This window comes from Pinus tabuliformis, chromosome X, assembly GCF_031772625.1.
Source record: "Pinus tabuliformis cultivar Carrire ecotype Pingquan chromosome X, CPIR1, whole genome shotgun sequence".
Lineage (NCBI taxonomy): Eukaryota > Viridiplantae > Streptophyta > Pinopsida > Pinales > Pinaceae > Pinus > Pinus tabuliformis.
Genome location: NC_142308.1, coordinates 951,137,958 through 951,155,323, shown reverse-complemented (window position 1 = coordinate 951,155,323; position 17,366 = coordinate 951,137,958). Strand labels below are relative to the sequence as shown.

General features: G+C 39.1%; 1 protein-coding gene across 1 annotated transcript in view; it reads right to left on the bottom strand.

The window, feature by feature from the left end:
- Nucleotides 1-2,703: 2,703 nt before the first annotated feature.
- LOC149142842 (protein OSB1, mitochondrial-like) overlaps nt 2,704-17,366 on the bottom strand; it is a 217,803-nt gene continuing 203,140 nt past the window's right edge. The window contains exons 4-5 of the mRNA XM_089451598.1: nt 3,415-3,509; nt 2,704-3,235 (exon numbers count right to left, since the gene is read on the bottom strand). Of these exons, the coding sequence (XP_089307724.1) occupies nt 3,050-3,235; nt 3,415-3,509 (281 nt within the window). The 3' untranslated portion in view covers nt 2,704-3,049. The remainder of the gene's footprint in view (nt 3,236-3,414; nt 3,510-17,366) is intronic.

Here is a 17,366-nt window from a genome sequence, read left to right as displayed (position 1 = left end):
AAAAGGAATGATGTTTTGGAGGGGGTCGAAGTTCTCCGATGATATGATGATGCAAAAGAAAGTGCATATGTAATAAAAGTTGTTAATGATGGACTTAACCCCCTAGCTAAGAAGGAAAGTGCATATCCTCCGTAGTTGAGAGGGAGGCTATGATGTGTAAATACCATGAAGAAAGAATAAGATCGGAGAACAGCTAAAGCACTACTGATGATTATTCTTGTTTGATGAGTTGTGAACTAATATTTGGTTGTTTTGAGAAGTGTTGAGGTTGTGTTTGGTGTTGCTTGAGAAGGTTGTAAAAGGAAGCTTTCATCAAGATTTGTTTGGATCTTATGATGAACTAAGCAGCATTATAATGGTTGTGGACTCCTAATTTTATGCTAGCATATTAATAATAAGAACCAATATATTGGAAGTTTGATACTAGTTGGGGCCGTGAGGCTACAATATGTTCTAATGAATGAACAAGTAGCTAGTGTGTTAATCTTTCCCTGAAAAGTTTTGAATATTTGATAAGCATGCTTGGATTGATTTGGTTGAGAAGGAGAGATGAGTACCTTAGGCCGCATGACCATATGATGGTACTTGGGAGGACATCTTGGCCTAGTTGGTATTGAGATCTCAGTTATAGTTTGGCCTTGATGATATCTAGATCTTGGTGTGGGAGGGTATTTGGTCTTATGGAGCTCCGTTTTAGCGTTGACCTTGATGATACCTAGATCCCTGCAAGGGTTGGTGTCTTGGCATGGAAGCTTAGATGGTATATATATCCTATCGGATTGATACCAAGGGTGTAGCCTAATGGAACCTATAGTGGCAAGTTGCCTTGATGACACCTTAGTCTCTATTGAGTTAGTAGATCCTTGAATTAGTGTCTTGGAAATGACACTTGGATCCTTGAATTGGTGTCTTGGTGATGACACATGGATCCTTGAAATAGTGTCTTGACACTTGGATCTTTGATACCTTGGCAATTTTGGCCTTGATGGTATCTAGAATTATATATGTTGTTGTACTCTTCTTATGAGAACTTTTCAGAGTATTGTACTTGTACCGATTGATCAATTATGAATACCTCCCTAGTTAAGAGGGAGTGTTGAAAATGTAACGAGTATCAGTCTTCATAATTGTTGTCCAGCTCATGACATGATGTAATTATTATGTATTTATAAAGGAAAATATTTTTTTGTAAAAGAAATTTATTTAAAGCATGGGTTTCATGCTCAAGTTATTTATCAATAGGTCAAGCATCCATTGAATGCTCCTAGGGCTTCCATGAGTCAAAAGTGTCATTGTCAAAATTGCAAAAGTCCCATTCAGACATTTGTGTCAAAAGAAGAAAATAATTTTGTAATTAAAAGAGTCTAATGAACTCCCAAGACCAAGTCAGCCAGCCCTGCAAGAGTCGATCTAAAGAGGCCTATTCGAGCTGTTGGAAAAGCTATTAATAAGAGGAAGTTCGACATCCATGCGAGGACAGACACTTGGGATTCGGTCTGCAGTTAGAAGAATATGTAAGAAGCCTAGAAGAGAAGGAAAAGACTAGCGAAGAAGGGAAGAAGCCTCAGAAAAGTTTGAAGATCTGAAATTTGTGTTTACAGCTCACACGTGCAAGTAGCCCAGGGTTTCTAGGGTTACTACATGTCTGAAATTGTAGAATAAAAAGCATTATGTTCTAGCAGGGCCGAAAGGCTAGAAGAGTATCATTTTGAAGATGATGATGGCTCACTATCCTTGATTTTGTCTTGCATTGAAGATGGAGGTTTTGGGTGACTAGGTTGGTGCTTGGTGGAAGTTCTGGGTCTTGGAAGTCTCCTTTGAAGTTGTTTCTATAATAAGAGAAAAGTTATTTTGGGTTTTCCCTTTGGAGGGGTATTGCCCTGGCTTGGAGCCTATCTCTGGTGTCTCTCTCTTTTGTTTGTGATCGTTTTGTTTGGCAATTATCTTGATGATAAGAACACAATATTCTTGAAGAAGAACTAATAAGAAATCACAAGTATTTGTCAAAGTTAAGAGAAATCAATTAATAATAAACCCAAACTCTGCCCTAACAGATTTTTTCAACAAAAAATGCAAAGAACCATAGTTATAACAATACAATAAGTGGAATTTACATCCTTACCATTCAAAGACAAGATGTGTTTAATTGTCAATATTTTTCTGTCATGTCTGTATATATTTCGGATCATTACATGGCCATCCCATGATGCAAGAGTATCAGAGTTAAACTAACACAGGATTGGAATCAAACTATTACCAGTAAATAGAAAAACATCTTTTTACTCATTACAAACTGCCCCTACTTAGCAATTCATGATTGCCCAGTTGGAACACTGCAAAAGTGTATATATATATATATAGATACACTTTTGCAGTGTTCCAACTGGGCAATCATGAATTGCTTACTATATATATATATATATAGAGAGAGAGAGAGAGAGAGAGAGAGAGAGAGAGAGAGAGAGTGCAGCTGCTAAGAAGCTTAAATTGAATGTGTCAAATGCAAAGAACCATAGAGTAATAACCATAAAATAGGTGGAATTTGCATCTTTACTATTTGAAGACAAGGTGTGTTTACTCATAAATAACTTTGCTGTCATGTCTTTATATATTTCGGATCACTGCATAGCCCTCCCATGACACAAGAATCATCTGAAGTATCCCAGTTAAACTAACACGGCATTAAAATCAAACCATTATCAATACATAGAAAAGCATCCTTTTATTCATAACTACCTTTAGTTAGGAATTCACGATTCTCCAGGATTGTCTTAGTTCTTTGTTTCTTCAACGCACATACACTTTAAAGTTTAAACACTAGCAAAGTCAATTATTTCCAGTGGATGGCAAGACAAGTTGATCATAAATGAAAAATGGTTGTCGAGAGAATTAACGCCAAAATTATGCACAAGAGTGTTTATAGACAAACAATAAAAAAATATGATTTTTCAAGATATCATAGCCAGCAATAAATCTTCTTACCTAACCATGTCCCTTAGAAAACTAAAAATATCTTTCCTCGGAAACATATATTCTAGAAAGCACTAACCTAGGATGACGAAAATGATCCTTGAAACCTTGCATGAGACCGATCCTTTCCCCAATCCTCTAAAACCTTCCTTCTGTAATCGAGTACAGGTAACTGAGACTTGACCCATGGTGGATTAGAGCTACATTCAATCCACAAACATTCACCTGTACCCTTGTGCTTGAAATCGGGAAACCCTGGGTTTGTCTGTAAATTCACACCCTTTATGACTATATTTCTATTTTTCCTTGAATGCATTATTATTGAGAAAAAAAATTATCCAACCAAAGGCTTCATATATTTCTAACAGAGAAGTGACAAAAGAACTGTCCAACCAAAAGCTTCACATATTTCTGACAGAGACAAGTGGTAACAGAGTAATTCACCTTATTTGTCCTGTTGTCCCACCATTCAAGTGGATTGCTGAAATATTCTTGCCACAAACTTTCAACGAAAGCAGCATCTTTTAGGGCATTTCTGCCTGCTCACAAAAATTTCATACAGTGCCTTAAAATCTTGAGAAAATTTCCAGTTTGTATCAAACAATAAACATGTCTATATGTACTATAATATCTTGTTCACAGCTACTCTCAAGCTGAACCAATGGCATATTGTAGCCTAATGATAGAAAGTCCATGCTGCTAGAGCTAAAAATGGACTAAAACAATGTAGCTACCTAAACGTAACCAGGTCCATCTGTATTTTACCACAATTTTTGGCAAAAATATATGGAAGCTAGACACAGTTGAAATAAATTCCTTAAATCTCATTGTTACATAATGCAACAATGCATTTGTTTAAAATTTTATCTTTGCTAGGAACAAGATTATACTTTGTATTCTTTCCACCCTGGTAGGAAGTTTAGAGTATGAAAAGGGGGAAACCCTATGAATTCTAGAAAGAAAGTTATTTTTTGGTTTTGTTCTCAGTCTCACAAGCATAATGATAGTTTTTACTTCACCATTCCACCTCTATGTGCTTTAGAACAAAACGTGCCAACCAATGAATCTACAAGAAAAAATGATATTAACAGACCCATCCCTGTCCTGTGGAAAATTCCAAAAACAAAATGATATTAAATAACCATCTCTCTCCCGTGAAAAATTCATTACTTTTCCCAGAAAATTTTAGAAAGAAAGTCAATGAGAATTGCATTGACTTTTACTAGTTAGCATCCAGTCATGAAAGTAATTCTGACTTTAAAGCAATAACAACTGAAATATGCCTGAGAACCATCATTTTGCTGTATGTATCTGCAATTTTTCATGGTGATTTTGTGATCGGATCTCTTTTAAAATTAATCTTGAAGTTCGAAGCAATAATCTCCTCTGCAATTGATTTTCCACTATCATATCCATAAAAACATGTATTAAGGTAGTGAAATTTGTAGCCTTACTGAAATTGACTTCATACGGCTAGAGATAAAGATAATACTTGAAACAAGTATATCGCTGGCTCCCATTGTTAAAAGTTGATAGATTGTTCACACATAAGATATCAATCAATACATGTAGAGCTTCTATGTAAATTTCATGTTAAGTGTGAAGATAGGGGAGTCAATTGAGCCTATAAAAGCTTTGCCTTGATGAGGATGGTGAAGTTAAGCCTGCACATAATAGGAGATTTGCACTAGACAACCCATTTCTTCTGGTTCCACATTTTCAGATAAGCTCACAAGCCTAACCGCAACCAAGCTTATTGCTTCTATAGATCCCTCCATCCCAACCAACAAAAAGTTCACTATATCCGAGAATGGCATGGCTTCTTAGATATCTCTAGACCAAAATGAAGCAACATCTTTGGAAATAAATGTGCATAATGGAGGGTCCTGCCTGAAAAATGTTTCTTTTAGGGATTCACTTCTAAATCCAACACAACTGTCGCCCTCATCCCTCTGCATCAAGAAGACAACCTCGGTGCCTGAGTGGTCTATCTCAAAGCCTTCTAAATCAAGGTGGAAGAAGGTAACTACCATGGTCATTGGCTGATACAGGTTTAACAATAGATCATCAATGTTGAAAGATCTCAAAGCTTGGATATTCGAGAATTGGGGTTCCTTTTAGGATGGTGTCCAGATTCACCAATGTGCCAATGGGATTTTTATTTTTGAATTTATCTCTATGCATGACAAAGCAACTACCATTTGCAGAGGATGTTTTGCAAAAAATCATTTTAGATTGTAATCATTAAAGTTGGAACTAATTATTGGACTATGAACACATTGCCTTCCACTATAAGGTTTGTTTTAAGCATGGCCATCTAGCTGCCTCCTGTTTGAAGGCTAAAGCTTGCTCCATGACCGCTTCCCAAGCAAAGAAGCACAAAAATTGAAAGCCCACTTGGTTGAAAGAACCTCAGATCAATCAACGTTGGGTGGAACCAATCTCAAGTCAAGTTTATCCCAAGCCTCTTAACTCGGTAAATGCTCCATCACCCAAAGAAATTATTGTTGTTCCTATCATTGTAGATGAAGATGCAGCAGATAACGTTGAGGAGGATACAACTTCCCTGCCACCACTCTCCTCATTGATGATCAATTCGGAAAGAAGTTGGCGCAGATGGAAAAGAGAAGGAAATCAGGCTCTTTTGATAAATTTATTGTTGAAAGGAAATCAAAATTGTGGAGAAACCACCAACTTCAGAAATGAAATGAAATTATATTAATAAGAGAATAGGTTATAGAGTTAAGGCTTTTGTGATCCATATCAATTTTAGAGAAGATTCTTCGGCGAAAATCACATGGAATCTCATTTGTCGACGCGTTTCGAACCAACTAGTGTGGTTCATCATCAGGACAAGTTGAAGAAACAGATCCAGTCTAGCAAGTTAAATAGTCCAAGCAGAGACTCCAACGGCTACAAAAGATTAACCTTAGCAAAGAAGAATCCTTTGCTCTCAGATCCTTAAACTAGAACAAGGATATCATTGTTCTCAAAGCAGACAAGGGTGGTGTTGCCGTGATTCTTAACAAGGCTGATTACCGCAGCAAGATGTTGGATCATCCTCACAATAGTGGTAGCTACAAAAAGCTTCCCAAAAATCCTTTAAAGAAGGTTGCTAGAAATGTGGCTTTGGCCATTAAATCCATTGGCTCTCTGAGTTCCTTGCACCATAAGCTCATTGAAAGCAACCCTATTACTCCTAGAATCTATGGCCTCCCCAAGATTCACAAGGAGGGAGTCCCCTTAAGGCCCATCGTCAACACCATTGGAGGTCCTACCTATCTTCTGGCAAAGTTCCTGGCTTTAAAGCTTAAGCCCCTTGTTGGTCGTACGGAGTCCTTTGTTAAAGACTCTGATTCCTTTATTGAGGAGCTCAAGGACATTAAGCTGGATCCGGGGGACATTCTGGTCAGTTTTGATGTGGTCTCCCTGTTCACTTGCATCCCTATTAATGAGGCCATGGATGTGATCAACCGCCTTACAGATCCTGACACGGCCAGGTTGGTTGAGATTTGTCTCACTTCCACCTTCTTCAGTTTTGAAGGGGAGTTCTTCGAGCAAACATGTGGGGTTGCAATGGGATCCCCCCTCGCCCCTGTTGTTGCTAATCTGTTTATGGAAGATTTTGAGTCCAAGGCTCTGAACTCTTCTCGGCTCCTGCCTAAGCTATGGAAGAGATATGTGGATGACACCAATGTCATCTGGTCTCATGGCCAGGATGAGCTTGATCTCTTCTTTGATCATCTCAACAAGCAATCCTCAGCCATTAAGTTCACGAAGGAGCAGGAGGTTGAGGGATGTCTTCCTTTCCTTGATATCCTTATTTCTAGGAATGATGATGGTTCCCTTGCCCATCGAGTTTTTCAAAAGAAAACTCATACGGAGCAGTATCTTCATGCCAGTTTCCACCATTTCCCGGCTCAAAAGATGGGTGTTCTCAGTACCCTTGCTACTCAGGCCCTAAGGATCTTGGACAAGGAGAGCTTTGAGAAGGAAAAATCCCATCTGCTGGATGTTTTCGTGGAGAATGGTTACAGTAGATACATGGGTCAAAGGGCTTTCCTTAAAGCTTCCAGGAATTCTCTGGCTAAAAGAGAACCGAAAGATCGAGTTCCTGGTGTCCATCTTCCGTATGTTCAAGGGACCACTGATAGAATTGGTAGGATTCTCAGGAGACATAGTATCCCTGTTACCTTTAGGCCCCTGAGCACCATTCGTATGTCCCTCAGATCAGTAAAGGATCCCATCGACCCTAAGGATATGAAGGGCGTTTATATGATCCCTTGTTCCTGTGGGAACCCCTATATTGGGGAGACTGGTCGCTCCATTAATCAAAGGATTAGCGAGCACGCAGCGGATCTGAAGCACAGGAGATCTAAGTCTTCCGCTTTGGCTGACCATGCTGAGAAAAGCAATCATCATGTTTGTATTGAAGAAGCCAGTGTTATTGCAAAGGTTTCGCAGTTCCATCATCGTAAATTCAGGGAAGCGCTTGAGATTGAAAAGAGACCAAGCAATCTTAATAGAGAGGATGGTTGGAAAGTCAGTAGGTGTTGGGCCCCAGCCCTCTCCTCCTAGTCGTTTTTCCGTCTTCTGTGGTTTTTTTTTTTATTTTATTTTTTTTTTTTTTTAGCTCATAATTAATTTTCTAAATAGCTCATAATTATTAAATAATATCTTTTAAACGGACTATTAATACTAATAATAATTACTTCACCTAATATAACTTATTTTGACCATGGTCCTTATATTAGCCATTGGTCAATTTATACATATTATTTTAAACGTATAGTATTTATTTATAATTTATTTTATTTTAATTAAAATATATATATATATATATATATATATATATATACATAATTTAAATAAATTAAAGAATTACTAACCATTTATTTGTTTATTTGTACCTAATTCCATTAAATAAAATAGCAAATAATAATAATAATTAATATAATGAATAATGTAATTAACAATTAAATTTAACTTTTTATACTAACCTCATATTTATTTTATTAATCCTAACCTTTCCATTTGATTATTATTATTTTAAGTATAATATATATATATATATATATATATATATATATATATAAGTAATAATTTAAAGAAACAAATGAATAAAAAAGCTAACCAATAATTTATATTTTTATATAAATATAATTTAGTCTTATAATATCAGGGGAGGTCCTACCTTCCTTTTGATTTCTAAGTAGCTCATAATTATTAAATATTATCTTTTAACTAACTATTAATACTAATTATAATTACTTTATATATATATATATATATATATATATATATATATATATTTCACCCATTATAACTTATTTTGACCATGGTCCTTATATTAGCCATTGGTCAATTTATACATATTATTTTAATTAAATAATTTTATATTATTCTAATTAAATATATATACATAATTTAAATAAATATAAGAATTACTATCCATTAATTTGTTTATTTGTACCTAATTCACCTTAGTTCTATGAAATTAAAATAGTAAATATTAATAATAATTAATATATATTAATTTAATATATAACAATTAAATTAACTTTTATACCAACCTAGTATTTATTTTATTAATCCTAACCTTTTCTTATCATTCGATTATTATTATTTTAATTAAGATTTATATATATATATATATAAGTAATATTTTAAAAACTAACCATTAATTCATTTTTACTTGGTTATAAATAATAATAATAATATTAAATTAATAAAATAATAATTTAACCTGGGTTCTAGAGTCAGAAATTAGCCGTTAATCTTTTGTAGCCGTTGGAGTCTCTGCTTGGACTATTTAACTTGCTAGACTGGATCTGTTTCTTCAACTTGTCCTGATGATGAACCACACTAGTTGGTTCGAAACGCGTCGACAAATGAGATTCCATGTGATTTTCGCCGAAGAATCTTCTCTAAAAAAGAGAATAAGTTGACGGTGCATCCAACATTTTCTCATGGCATGAGAGAATTGGCATGGCGCTGGAGGAACAAGGGGTGTGGGAGTTTATGCATAATGTCCCAGCCGCCCCCAATGACCCTTAACAGTTGGCTCAGCATAACAGAAGAGATGCCAAAGCAAAGAGAATCATCTTGGAAGGAGTCAAAGACAACATCATCCCTCACTTGACCAGAAAGAAGTGAACTATGTGGACCACCAGTATTGGCCTCTATCAAGGTTCGAGTGAGACCAGGAAGCTAGTGTTGAAGGATAAACTGAGGACCATTAGAATGTCCAAGTCAGATACCATTTTGTCTTACCTCACCAAGTTTACCCAAGTTAGGGATGAGCTGGCTAGTGTGGGTGAGACAGTTCCAGATAGAGACCTGGTGAGTTTTGCCCTGATGGGTTTCACCAAGGCTTGGGAAACTTTTACAAATGGAATATGTGCCAAAGAGAAGCTTCCGGATTGGGAGCGATTATGGGGTGATTGTATACAAGAAGAACTTCGCAAGCATGCGCAGTCATGGTCTCGCACCAAGACTGAAGATGAAGAGATCTTTTCCCTAGCCAGCAAAGAGGGTAGGTCGACGAGCAAGAAGAACAATGGTTGCGGTGAACCGAGCTCCAAGGGAGAAAAGAAAAAGAAAGATCTCAGCAAGATAAAGTCTTTTTGTGCCACCAATTTAGACAATATGCTACTAAGTACCCTAGCCGAAAGAAAGGGTCCAAGAAGGACCAAGTAGTAGCCTCTGCAGAGATAGATGAGTTCTCTTCTCATTTTGTGAATGAGTTCTCACTTATTGCTTGCATGGAAAGCTCAGTGGCTACCAACTTATGGTATGTAGACAGCAGTGCCTCTTGTCATATGACAGGAAACAAGACCTACTTCAACAAACTGACAGAGAATGACATGTAATTCCATATTGAGATGGGAGATGATAGGAAGTATTGATCTGAGGGCACTAGTACACTCAGATTTGAGAGGGACTCCGGAAACCCATCTCTCAGAGATGTCCTTTACATTCCAGGGCTCAAGAAGAACCTCATTTCAGTTTCAGCACTAGAGGATAAGAGGTACGAGGTGACTGTTACCACACAAACTAGCAGGGGTCCTAAATGGGAACCTAAGGGACAACTACTAGGCCACGGTAACAATATGGGACAAATACATTCGGTGACCATAGCCTATGTCCCATTCTCTTCTCTTCTTGAGCCCATTCCAGGGCTCAAGAAGAACCTCATTTCAGTTTCAGCACTAGAGGATAAGAGGTTCGAGGTGACTGTTACCACACAAACTAGCAGGGGTCCTAAATGGGAACCTAAGGGACAACTACTAGGCCACGGTAACAATATGGGACAAATACATTCGGTGACCATAGCCTATGTCCCATTCTCTTCTCTTCTTGAGCCCATTCCAGGGCTCAAGAAGAACCTCATTTCAGTTTCAGCACTAGAGGATAAGAGGTTCGAGGTGACTGTTACCACACAAACTAGCAGGGGTCCTAAATGGGAACCTAAGGGACAACTACTAGGCCACGGTAACAATATGGGACAAATACATTCGTTCACCATAGCCTATGTCCCATTCTCTTCTCGGATTTTCACCGACGGGAGGAGTCTCAGTATCCCTCACTTGTGATAGATATTCCTAGGATAAGTTTGAAGTGAGGCAAGATGGCTCATTCAATGGAAAGGCTCAACAAAGATGCAAGCTTTGGGAGAAGCTAGAAAGGCTTTCCATGAAAAACCCCTTGTAATAGATAGCTACACGAGACCTAGGGTTGATGTATATGCCAAAGTATGGGTTCATCCAAGGTCAAGGTAGTTAAGAGAAAAGGCTTTGTATGATGTACTTCAACAAGTAGTTAAGCATAAACCTTCAAGAAATCCCCAAGTCAAGGCAGCTTCAAGGGTTCCCACTTGGTATGAAGGCTAGGGCATCAAATATCTTGAAATCCAACTGTGAGAATGACCCCAAAATTGGAGGAGACCTAGAAGAAGCACCAACGCAGGAGATTGTCGGATTAGTTTTGAGAGATCTTACTCCTAAGGGACTTCGCACCAAGCCCTAGAGGGGCTCCCTTTTCTTGAAGGGACGAAGAACGAGGGAAAAGAAGGTGAAAATAATGATGTTTCATTAAGTTGATATGGTCACCAAGGATTTCTAGACCAATGTGTTAGTGTCAGTCTTTCCAGCCTTCCTCCAGTGATCAAATATGCTCTTACAAAGTGATTTTTAAGTGTCAAGGTCAAATTTTGTCATTTCAGTGAGTCTTCAAGCAAAATTTGGTCACTAGGCATTAGGTCTAGGGTTTGCTTTCACTCCTTCTAAAGTTGTCCAAATGTCAGTCTATGTCACTATTCAGCTGAGTCTATCATCATTCATAGGGTTGTCATTATCATGTCAGTGTCTAATGAGTCATTTTACATCTTGTTCATGCTTCAGTTGCGCCTAGGCAAGGTCATTTCCCTCTCCTAGGGTTTTGAAGGCAATTTCTCTTGGACGGTCAAATCATCGGCAAAACTTGTATCCTGATGTTCATACACCTTCCCCTATCCTTAAAGTACCTTATCAAACACTTCCCATCCCTTAGATCCGCCAAATTCCTCATTTTTGCACAAACCCTAGTTTCTAGCTACAACCTGGCAATTTTCTAGGTTTGGCCTGTGTTTTGCCCTTTTGGACCCCTTCCCCTCACTCAATCTCTGAGATTCCACTTTCCCCTGCTTCCTAACATCCCTCCCTACTTCCAAAAATTTCCCCAAGAATTTAGAAGCCCCCTATCCCCTTCATTTCGCTCCATTTCGACAAAATTCCTTGTTTCACACATCGGGACAAGTCGCACTCAAATGATGTTCCAGAGCAATAGAAGATGAATTTTGAAAAACTGAGAAAGGTTTTTGTCCACAACATGCCAAGGAAGAAAAACCTCCTTCACTTTTTGCACAGGTGTCATGGTTTGAGAGAAATGTCAAGAATACCGTTGCCTCAAGAGAATCAAAGACACCTCTGAAGTGACCTTGAGAAAATCAAGTTTTCTCCTAGCTTGGTTGGCCAAATGATTTGCTTGATGGGTAAAATGATAACTAGACACAAAGAGCTTTCCAATGAGCTATCATGAGCTCAATTTGGGGTTGAGGAAGGCATTCAAAAGTTGACTGCAACAACACTCTTCCTTGAGGCAGCCTCATTTGGCACTTTTTTACCAGTCTTGGGAGATTTGATTTTTGACAGGGCAAATGAACTCCAAATTGAAAAATTCTAGTTGGGTTGGAAAGTAAACTCAAAGACCTTTCCAACGAGCTATCCTGCACCCGATTCCGACACCGGGAAGGCCTCCAAAAGCCTCCTGCAAAAGCACGCGACACGTTGAAGGCGCGCGACCCATCAGGACACCTTTGCCAGTGCAAAAATTACACGGGCGCGACCCGTCAGAGGCGCGCGACCCGTTGGGGATTTCTCCACAAAAATTTGCCAGTAAGCTGCTAAATAACCCAGGATTGCTTCAAGGTTGCAGGTAGGCCTCTCCTCATGAAAATACATTGTTTACCAAAGTTCGAAAAGCATGGGAATGTTGTTTAAGCCAATCATTTTGAAATAATGAGTCCAATGCATATTTGCTCAAGAAGGTCAAAGTGTTGGTTGAGCTAGGGTTTGTCTTGTTGTTTTCAAGGTATCCTTTTCACCCCCACTTTTTCCCTACATCCTATTTCCACCTCCCTCATCATTTTACTCATTCTCCCTACCAAAAAATACCAAAAGCACTAAACCCTACCTCTCATAAAGCCTTTGCAAGTCATAAATATGTGATGGGGTATATATCATAATTCCTTCCCTTAACTCCCTTTCATATGTACTTTCCCTAGATCCCTTCAAAAGTCCCCCTCCCTAACATCTCCCTTGTGTTTTTGTCCCCTTGAAACAGCATCTCAAACAGTCAAAACAGCAGGGCATCTCATGGGAGGATTTTATCTCTCGTGAGCTTTTCACAGCACCACCACCGCCACATCCTGAGGTTATTCACGAGGAGGGAGGACCATCACAGCAGCATGACATCCCCGTGACTAGACATGTTAGCTCCTCACCATTGGTCACCTATCAGAGAGGCCAAAGGGCCTTATTTGCAGCAGCTCGGCGAGTACTTTCTCCACAGCATGTGCAAGGGGTCTCGCCTTCTTCATTGGCTCAGCGAGTGTTATCTCCACATCAGGTGGAAGAGGCCTCGGTTTCTTCAGCAGCACAGGTACCAGGGAGGGGCAAACAGCCCAGGATTGATGAGGGACCATCAGGTGTTCCGGATATAGAGCTTATTGATCTTGATGTCAGTTCTCCTAGCCGAGAGTCAAAGGAGATCATTCAGCACCTTAAAGCTGAAAATGATGCGTTGCAGAGGAGATTAGAGGGGGCACAATGGACAATCTCATATCTAGAGCAGCGCAACAAGCAGTTGGAGGATGAGCAAGCTCTTGATGAGTTGTGGAGGATTCGTGGAAACCGCATCTTGAATAGAAGAAGACCCGGTGATCTATTGCCCGCTGAGCGAGAGTCCATGCTCATCCGGGTAAATGCACACTTGGAGAGGCTGTTGGCTAGGGCCAACCAAGAGAAGAATTTGCTGAGGAACATGAAGAACCATTACTGGGCAAGAATGCACGTGTGCAAGGCAAAAATGAAGATGTTCCAAAGGCGATTGGCCAAGGCACAAAAAGGGAGAAAGAGCCCTGATCCCCTTCATATCTTGGCCAAGGCTTCACTGAAAGACCAAGGCACTAAATAGCCTAGCCACAGCACAAATCCCAAGAAAAATTGAGCATTTTGGGTAAATTTTGGTTTTTTCAGGCAATTTACAGGTTTTCTCCATTAACGGGTCTCACCCCCCGCGCGACCCTTCATCATGGCAACTCCATTTTGCAAAAACTCAGAATTTCCAGATTTGTCATGAGAAGTTACATATGCTCATCAATGGACTTGAGATTTTATGAAGTTTTGGGCCTCCAAAAAGTCAAAAAACAAGCAAAAATTGACTTTCTGCCACATTTTTGAGTTGCAGAAAGTAGTCTTGGGAGATTGCAATTTTGGAGGGGCAAATGACCACCAAATTCAGAAATTCCAGTTGGGTTGGAAAGTAGACTCACAGACCTTTCCAACAAGCCTACTCTTGCTCAATTTGGCCACCTAGAAGTGCCCCAAATGTGGTCCAAAAGGCGCGCGACCCGTCAGGCAGAGGCGCGCGACCCGTCAGGCAAACTTCTCCAGATTTCACTGTACAGCTCAGAAAAACGCAGTTTGACCCTGTTTGACTTTTTGGGGTGGATTATTATCTTATTTGATGTAATTATTGTACTTTATTGACACTTTTACTCTTATGTACCTCTTCTAGAAGATTCATTCATGAAAAAGGTGAAAATTAAATGAATGAATTGGTTTCCTAGCTTATAGAGGCAAGTTGTTTTGACTGCCTAGTTTGTAGTGCTTAGTTTAGAAGTGGTTGAAACAGCTCCTAGGATAGTGAGCTCGACCCATGGAGGCAGGGAAAGAGGTTAGATGATCTATATTATGTACTTTCTTGCTCATTTTCATGGTTGGACTCTTGAGGGAGAAGCTATCATTGTATTATTCACTGTATCTCTGCAATTTTTGGCTAAGGAAGACCAGGGTTTTGCAGTCCTTTTTGGGATTCTTGTGGCTACATGTATTGATGGTGTGTTTCTCTATGTACCTGTAAGTGTGTTATGTGAATCATTTCCTTTCTTTTCCTTCTGCATATTAAGCAAACGTAGTGTTAAAGTAAGAATTCATGACTGTCATGCTCTGCTTTTAAGTTTGTTTAATTTCAATGTTTTCTACTGTTTAAGGAGAATTCAAAGTTATTGTTTGCTCTCCTTAGCTCCTCACCTGTCATTCCTGACCATCCACCTCAATCAAAGGCATCAATACTGTCTCCTACCTAGCCCCAAAGAACCCCTTGCAGAAACTGTGTCCAATCCCCGCACCCAAAATTGCCATCCCCTCAATTTGCCACCAAAAAACCCTAAAAACCCCAAATCAACCTTTTTGATCAGTTTACTAGCCTAAAATCAGTGTTACCTTATTGGTCATCTCATCCATTGAAGATCTCATTGAGATAGACCGGAGAGAGCCCTCTCCCGCCCCGTCGGGCTAGCTACGAGGCGAAGTGGTTTGATGTTGCCTTGAGGTTTACCTTTCTCAGCCTGAGGTGAAATTTCAAGCGCTAACATACTGGCGACCATACTGGGGAGAACAAACTTGTTTGTGGGTTGATGTGTTTGTTTCATAAGTCTTAGACGGAGCCTGAAGTTATGCCAGGTAGCCTTCGAAACGCTTTTGCTTTGCATAAGCGGAAGTAGATAAACGTTGCTTCAGTCAATCTCCGTGAGCTTGTGGATACAACACTTCATTTGCATTTTACCCCAGTACATGTATCAAGTTCAGATCTGATTGTTGATAGTGGACAACGATCAGACACTGACAAGGCTGAAATCATTCACTGGTGACTCCTTCACTGAAAACTCCAAAGATCAATGCTTCATGGTGACTTCACTGCAGGAAGATTAGTAGCTTTGAGCTTTTCAAGATGGATCGGATCGCAAGAAGATATGCTCCCTTGAGCCGAGATCACATCCCTGGTTTTCCAAATAAAATTCCGAAGGTAGATTGGTCAAGGAATCTGCCTATATTTAATGATGATGGTAAGAAGGATGCTGCTTTACATCTAGTTAGATTTCATATGCATATTCGCAAGTTGGAGGTGGATTTTCCTGAAGATTGCTTGATGAAGATATTCTTGGCCACTCTGGAAGGTAAAGCCCAAGCATGGTATGAAAATTTGCCACCGGCCTGTATTTACTGTTTAAAGGATTTTCATGCCTTGTTTATTGAAAGATATCAAGCATCTTATCCATCATTAAATTTGGTTCAAGACTGTTGCAAGCATGCTTATAGTTTTATTGAAAGCCTTGAGAAATATTATGAAGATGATAATTTTATGGATGTTGAGATCATGGAGGTTCTGTATGAGAATCCATTTCAGCAACATGAAGAGAACCTAGTGGATACCCATCAAGATGATCAGGAAATTTTGCAGCAGAATCAAGATCAGCAGCTTGAAGATGGCCATATCGCTGAAAATGATGAAAGAGAGGGTTCTATTTCAGATCAGCCCACAAAAGAAGACAGCGTGCAGGGTAGTCAAGGTTCAATTTCAGAATGTGATGCAGTCAAGTCAGCTATTTCAGATCAACATTCAGATCATGATGACCAAGAATACCTTGTGTTGAATCCTGAAAAGGAGAATTTTGTTGTTGAGATCATAGACAGCGGTATGGATTCAAATGTTCTCAGTCGTGCTGCCAGTCTGTCATTAGAAACGAATCTTCATGAGGAGGTCATTCAGTCAGCTCATGAACAACAAGGTGAGATCTTTGCTCAAGCAAGCGAAAAAGTTTCTTTGAATGAATTTGTGACAGACGATATAAATGATAATATTGTGCTTGATACTATTGAAGAATGTAATAAGGAACTTGATAATTTGGTTGTGATATCATATGAAGATGACCTACCATATCGTCAAACTACAGAAGATCATAGCATACAGGATTACCTTTCAGATTCTTCATATGTCTCATGTGTTGAAATGTTTGTTCAGAGTTTTTTGAAGCCCATGTGCATACTTTCACCGAAGCACATGATGAAGGTAGATCAGAATTTGAAGCAAAAGACACCTTGTTCTTTCAGCAGGAGGTGGTAGTGGCAAAACTTCATGTTTTTCAAGATCCAATGGCAGCTCTGTTGCAATCAACAGTAAAGGTGATTATTGCAGTATTCAGTGATGAAGGAGAATATGGTCAACTATGCTTTTGGATGCCCAGTGATAGGTTTGTACTGTTGACCAGAAGATCTGATAAGAAGAAACAGTCAAGAAGGCATCTGCTTGATTGGTTGCATTGGCATTTTGATATAGTTTGATGTATATTGTCTTGTAAGAAACACAGGTGGTTGTCATCATGATTTCACATCTTGATGGACTGTTGCCCTTCCATAAGCTTTGTAAGTTCTTGTTTTAGTTAAGTCAGTCATGATTCATTTGTGTTTGGTCTATTGAGTGAGTTTTTTCAAGTTATTTCAGTTTGCCATCGAGTCGGTTTGAGTCAAGCTTCAGTTAAGTTTCAGTCAGTTTTCAGTCAAGTTTTCATTCAATAAATGTGTCAAAGTTTTGGGTCACATGTGTAAATAATGACTCCATTGTCCAATGATTGTAAGGCACTGGTCTGCTCTCCCAGAGGTCTGAGGTTCTTGGTACCTCCAAGGAGCTACATCCCCATTGGAGCCAATGTTAGTGTCAGTCTTTCCAGCCTTCCTCCAGTGATCAAATATGCTCTTACAAAGTGATTTTTAAGTGTCAAGGTCAAATTTTGTCAT